We start from the raw sequence: 7,013 nt of genomic DNA on the forward strand, positions 1-7,013 counted from the left end.
TAAATATTAATGTATCTAATGTGCAAATTGATTCGGTTTTTTATTATTAAATGCGTATAAAAAATTAATTAGGATAACAAATTATCTATAATTTAATTAAAATATTTTAAGTTCAAATTTTAAAAATAAAAAATTACTTTTTTATAAATTATATATAATGAATAATATTTTAAAAAAAAATATTCATTAACTTTTTTTCTTAATTTTATACCTCTATATAATTAATAATATTCAACAAAATTTATTTTAGTATATATATATTTTTTTGTGTGTCCGCTCTTAAAATTTTTCTAGATCTATCATTACTGTTTTGGCCACCCTCCAAATGAAACTGACGTCTTTTCAACCAACTGCGAGTTTGACAGTGCCAACTTCTTGCGCACCTGCAAGATACACTTGTCACCAATCTCGCATCCAACCTCTGTTAACTTCACTCCCCAACATAACACCGAAAAAATCTCAATATAAAAAATAATTTCTGTTCTATAAGTTGCAACCATTAATTAAAGGGCATAGTCCCCCCTTCCCATTGTTGAATTTGATTCCATGTAAGGAATTCAATTCTTATTCTCTTCTCTTCCAATTTTAACTATTTATAACCCTTGTTTCTGTTCTCTTAAACTTCGTCTTTCGCTTTGACTTGATTCGGAGTCGGTTTAATTAAAAGCTTCAGAATTGCTGTTTCTGTTTTCTGAAACTGTGAGTTCAGCAGCTTTCTCTAAATTTCTTTGGTATGTTTTCTCATCTCTTTCTCTCGCATGGGGTTAACAAATTTTGGTTGTTTTTTTCTTTTTAACTCATTCTCTCTTGTTTTCTGATGTTGGAATTGATACAAGTTATTCAATGTATGTCAGTAGTAACTAATAGAGGAAAATTGTTCATTTATGTGTTAATATTTATTTAAATTAGAATAAAGAGGTACTGGTGCTTTAGAGCCCACTACTAATTATATTACCAATTTCACAAATAATGTTAATTAGAAGTGCTGTTCAAAGGAGGCAATCCTTTTGTTTTCTTTTTTTTTTTTAATTATTATCAGTTTATTTGTATGTCAATTATAAAACGTGTCAATTACTGTGGCATATTATTTGCTTTGAAGACATGAATTATTAGCTTAGTCCCACATGACTTGCATCATCACACTATTGATGCATGTGTTAATTTTACGAGTGAATAGTCATATGCCGTGTAAAATTTAAGCTGGTATTTCTTTTATACAAACAAAATTTATTGCTTACAGCTCAATAGAAAAAGACAGTCCCATAGACAAACACCTCGCATTATAATTTATAGTAGGATTTAGAAAAAGATCGCACCCAAAGAGTATAATGTATATAACCTATCTTAATAATTACATCAGTGCATATTAATATTACAGAGTTTAGTCCGCCTCACTTTTAGTGAATTTTGTGATATGGTAATTTGAAACTCACTGATTTAAACTGAATCAGATTTGTATAGAGGATTTCATCAATATAAATAAGAATTGTGGGTGTGCCTAATATGTTTAATCTGATTGTATTACATCAATAATGAACGAACCACAGTGCATTGGAAGAGGTTATGATCTGCATTTTGTTGTTCAAACCAACTGCATATATAAATACTAGTTAGTCATATGCTGACGTGGGAATTAAGATTTCCCACGGTTTTGGGCTGCCACATATGTCATGTGTCGTTTCAAACATTTTTAAGAGTTAACAATCCCTTTGTTTTTATTAATTATTTGATTTGATTTGATTACCAATCAGTGATTCAGTTTGAACTACTCTCTGATAAATTCATATCATCTGCTAATCTAGTTGAATCCCCTTGCCCTTGCTTTAGAATTCACTTCAACCTTATCCCATTACGTTATATATAGATATGAATTTCATTTTAATGCATACACGTGCATCTACGTTAGCAACAATAATTACACTTTATATGGAACTGTCGTAAATAATCATCTAAAAAAACAAATGTGATAGACGACAGTATAAAATATTTTACATTGTCAACGCATCAAAATTAAACTCATATCAATTTCTAAATGGCAATTCCTAACATATTCTTTTTTCCGAATAGCCAAGTGTTGCTGAGATAAAAGCCTTAGATTCAGAGATTGCCAGTTAAATATGAAAAGATCAAGTTGGCAACTGGGGTTGTTTTATTGTATATATAAACTAACAAATAGGAATAGAAAAGCACCACCACCTTCTATGTATAAATATATGGCTGTAAACTTTGGCATTGCTTCGTTTTATAATTGGCAGATAACAAAGAATATTATATTATGTAATTAGAAGTCATAGTCGGCAACACAAGCCACGAGATACTTATGTGTCACTTTGAATACTTTACATTCATATTTCCCAAATACCCGGGGACTCCAATTGAGAAAATGTTGTTGGTGCAATGAATGTAATTTTAATAATTATCAAATCAAACACTAATAACTTTTTACCCTTTTATTATTATTTTTTTGTCACTGTGTTAAGGGTACCCTTGGTTCCAACCTCACCTGGATCCTGCCCCCTAAGATAATGTTGGAGACACTCAGAACTTCTAATTTGGCCCTTCTTGATGTAATAGTAAGAGTAGTTTTTCCTGTTATTCCTTTTAAAATCTTTAGCAAAAAAATAAAAATAATAAAATTGAAAAAATAAACCCTCTTCCCAATAATAATAATAATAATAATAATAATTACACTGGCTACACAGTTCATTCATAAGCTACATAAGCAAGTGTATTTAAGGGTTCCTGAACTTATAAGTGAGAAAAATCAAACTTTGTTCATCACATATACATTCCTAGTAGCTTGCTAGGTTTCTGTAACAATTTTTGTTCATGGTGATGTGAAAGAAGCTAGATCACAAAACAAGGTACAATCCAGAAGATATATAACAGGGAAAAAAACAGTATCTCCCTTTTTTTTTACATTTTTATTTCCTATTGTATGATCTTGTTGATTTTGAATGTAAAATGGCAACTGCATCATTCATGCCATTGATAAATTGCCACAAAAAAAAGTCAGTTGTATGTAAACTCAATTAAGATGTATCTAGTCTTAAGTTTTTTCCTTTTATTATTATTATTATTATTATTATTATTATTATTATGGTAAACTAAAACATATTTAGTCGTTGCAAGACAGATGATATCATATATTTCTTTCTATTATTGTTATTATTATCATTTATAATTCTCTCACATGATTAAATGCTGATATTGATCCACATGGTATTGTTATCATTTATTAACGTTGCTGGCACTTATCCAATTTCTTTTGTCGGATATTAGAATACTTTACTAGTTTATATTGTTGACATTGACTCCACCTTGCTCTAATGTATTACCTTCTGCTATAAATACATCCTATGGATCTGGTTTCATATTCCACATCATTTGTTTGGTGCCAATCAATATTACAGTAACAGCGCAAGATCTCTTTTCTGTGCTTGAAAATCTCTCTTGCTGAAAGGATTTTGAATATTATTGTGTCAGAGTTAGTGCATAGAGTTTCAAAAGGAGAAGAACAATGAATGCATTAGTAGCTACCAACAGGAACTTTAAGTTGGCCTCTAGGCTTCTTGGATTGGACTCAAAGCTTGAGAAAAGTTTATTGATTCCATTCAGGGAAATCAAGGTAAGTGAAAAGTTACTTTGGTTTTCTCTGTATGTGTTTGTTCTGGCAAATTGGTTCTAACTCTTGTTGTTTTCACATCTTCTGTTTCATATAGTTCATAAAAAATAAAATAAAAAATCATGATCCATACAATGCAGGTTGAATGCACCATACCTAAAGATGATGGCACATTAGCATCATATGTTGGGTTCAGGGTTCAACATGACAATGCTAGAGGCCCTATGAAAGGAGGAATCAGATACCATCCTGAGGTTATTATTCTATTTTCTAACTTAGGATGTGTTTGATTGAAGGGAAAAGAATTATGATTAACTGTTTGTTACAAATTTTCCATTCAAATTATGTTTCATTCTTTCCTATAGTGGCTATTTCTCAGTTCTCAACCTTAATTATGTTTTACATTGGATTAAACAGGTTGATCCAGATGAAGTGAATGCTTTAGCACAACTAATGACATGGAAAACTGCGGTAGCAAATATACCATATGGTGGCGCCAAAGGAGGAATAGGGTGTAACCCATCAGAACTAAGTGTTTCTGAGTTAGAAAGGCTAACTAGAGTTTTCACACAGAAAATCCATGATTTGATTGGAACTCATACTGATGTGCCTGCACCCGATATGGGAACAGGACCACAGGTATGTGCAAAGATTTAGCAGTGAATCTGCAGTTGTTTATAAAATTACCAAGATCATACTTTTGCTAACAATCAATACATGACTTATGTTATACGTACTATTCAAAATAATTTGTCCTTTTGACCTTTTTCTAGTATATTTATAAATAAATGCATCATGATACAAATGGTATTTGATTCAATGATTTATAAATGGTTCAATAAAAATGTCAAAATGACACTTAAGCAGTAACTATAATTGTATAATGTATAGCTGACTTAAAGACACACTAATAGATATGCAATAAACAAATAAATAAAAGATGCCCCCATTACAATTTTGTACTATATTATCTTTCTGTTTGGTTATTTTATATGCAGACAATGGCATGGATACTAGATGAGTATTCGAAATTTCATGGTTATTCTCCTGCAGTTGTGACTGGAAAACCGATAGTAAGCAACTTTTGATGTTTGTCATATAATTTGAATTAGCATTGATCTGGCACCAAAAAATGCTTAATAATTAACTCCCTTTTCTTTTCAAACTAGGATCTTGGTGGATCTCTAGGCAGAGAAGCAGCCACAGGAAGAGGAGTCCTCTATGCAACAGAGGCTGTGCTTAATGAGTATGGGAAGAATGTATCTGGACATCGGTTTGTCATACAGGTAATTAGTTTTTGTACCTTACTTTTTGCTCCAATTGATCCTTATGTTTGTGAAATTAACATGCATTCTATTTCTACATTATGGTGGTAACAACAACAAATGAGGCTTTGGATTGTTGCACCAAAGCTTATATATAAGAAAAGAATGCAAAATTAGCTTTGTTGATAGCAAAAGCGTAAATTTACTTCAAAGTTGATGCACGTAGTATTTTAATGAATTTGAGATTGATTCATAACATCATTTATATCATCTTTGTATGTGATCAGGGTTTCGGAAATGTGGGATCTTGGGCTGCCCAATTAATTAGCGAGAGAGGTGGAAAGGTTATTGCTGTGAGTGATGTAACTGGAGCCATAAAGAACAACAATGGCCTTGATATCCCAAGCTTACTCAAGCATTCCAAAGAGCATAAAGGAGTTAAAGGATTCCATGGTGGTGATTCCATTGATCCTAAGTCAATATTAGTTGAAGACTGTGATGTTCTGCTTCCAGCAGCTCTTGGGGGTGTCATTAATAGGTACTTTTCTCCACACAATACATAAATGATATCTATGTTTGCAGGTAAACTACCAAAATGGTATCCGAAAGTTTATGCCGCGGGCAAAAATAACCGTTAAAAGATACAAACAACAAATAAGTTATTGAATGATTTGAAAATGCGACAAAAACTAGACATTTTTGTCATACAAAGCATGAGCCACTTCAAACTCTTAAGACGGGATAATGCATTATTACTATTGAACATCTTGAAGCAAATTAAACCTGATTCATTCATTTTCCTTTGTGAGTTTAGTACCTTCATTTCAAATGCTAGCAAATTATTTATTGCATGAGTTTATCACCACCTGTCTCGTGGCCTTCTAAATGAATGTACTAAACATGAATCAGAATCTGGGGTAGGTCTATCTAATTCTCTTATTTATTTATTTTTCGCTTTTATTTGGTTGAAGGGAAAATGCAAATGAAATCAAAGCCAAATTTATTATTGAAGCAGCCAATCACCCCACTGACCCAGAGGCTGATGAGGTTAGCTTTCTCCCTTTTCACTTCTATTTTTCCAGAAAATGGAAAGAATGAAATAAAAATAACCAAGAAATGCAATATTGATAACTGCCATGGTAATTTGCAGATTCTGAAGAAGAAAGGAGTTGTGATCCTTCCAGACATATATGCAAATTCAGGAGGTGTTACAGTTAGTTACTTTGAGTGGGTTCAGGTAAAATAATCAGACATAATGAAATTGTATAAGAGTAATATTTCAAATTAGTTCCTAAAAAATATTTAATCGTACAAAAGTCTTCAATAATTTTTAATCACCCAATTAGTCCCCAAAATTTTATTTCGTTAGACATATCAGTTCCCAGATTGTTCAACTATATGGAGGGACTGGTTTTTGAGAATTTTAAAACTATTAGGGACTGATATTCTTTACCAAATAACGACAAGAATTGATTTGTCTAACTTTTTACCAAATTTGACGTGAGGATTGATATGTTTAACAAAATAAAAGATTAAGGACTGATTTGGTAATTAAAATTTGTTGAGAATTAAATTGTCCGACTAAAAATTCTTTGGGGACTGATTTGGTATATTACTCATAGTATGTAGAAGCATTATAGTATACTATATATAATCCTTGGAATGTTTGTTTCTTTCCATACACAGAACATCCAAGGGTTCATGTGGGATGAAGAGAAAGTGAACAATGAGCTAAAGAAGTACATGACAAGAGGGTTCAAAGATGTGAAAGAAATGTGCAAGACTCATGAATGCGATCTTCGAATGGGAGCCTTCACTCTTGCAGTTAACCGTGTTGCAAGGGCCACTGTCCTTAGGGGTTGGGAAGCTTGACATCATCAATTCATGGTGCTGTTGTTGCTGCTGCTTTCAATAAGAGTTCCAATCACAAAGTTTTCCTTTTTAAATTGCTTTTTCATGTGATGGGTGAAATGGTGAATTAGAATTCTCATCCCACATTTTCATGAAATCATATATATATGATTTATCAAGGAATGGTTTCCCTTATCTATACTTGGACTCATATTCCATAACTTCTTCTTGTATAAATATTTTTTCAGGTACAATCTTCTTCTTTTAGTTGA

The 7,013-nt window shown here is 31.8% G+C and overlaps 1 protein-coding gene across 3 annotated transcripts; it reads left to right on the top strand.

Annotated features, from left to right (window-relative positions):
* The first annotated feature begins 281 nt into the window (after positions 1-281).
* On the top strand, positions 282-7,013 carry LOC112754873 (glutamate dehydrogenase 1). Of its 3 annotated transcripts, none has more exons than XM_025802673.3 (10): positions 282-731; positions 3,487-3,628; positions 3,766-3,879; positions 4,043-4,264; positions 4,624-4,698; positions 4,795-4,911; positions 5,178-5,428; positions 5,862-5,937; positions 6,041-6,127; positions 6,577-7,013. In XM_025802673.3, exons 2-10 carry the CDS (start codon positions 3,521-3,523, stop codon positions 6,760-6,762), a joined length of 1,236 nt encoding a protein of 411 aa, XP_025658458.1. In that variant the 5' UTR covers positions 282-731; positions 3,487-3,520; the 3' UTR covers positions 6,763-7,013. The 3 variants fall into 3 exon arrangements, with proteins under 3 accessions (XP_025658458.1, XP_072077215.1, XP_025658460.1); XM_072221114.1 differs by having other exon boundaries at positions 293-548; XM_025802675.3 differs by lacking the exon at positions 282-731 and adding an exon at positions 2,520-2,864.

This window comes from Arachis hypogaea, chromosome 16 (assembly GCF_003086295.3).
Source record: "Arachis hypogaea cultivar Tifrunner chromosome 16, arahy.Tifrunner.gnm2.J5K5, whole genome shotgun sequence".
Taxonomy (NCBI): domain Eukaryota; kingdom Viridiplantae; phylum Streptophyta; class Magnoliopsida; order Fabales; family Fabaceae; genus Arachis; species Arachis hypogaea.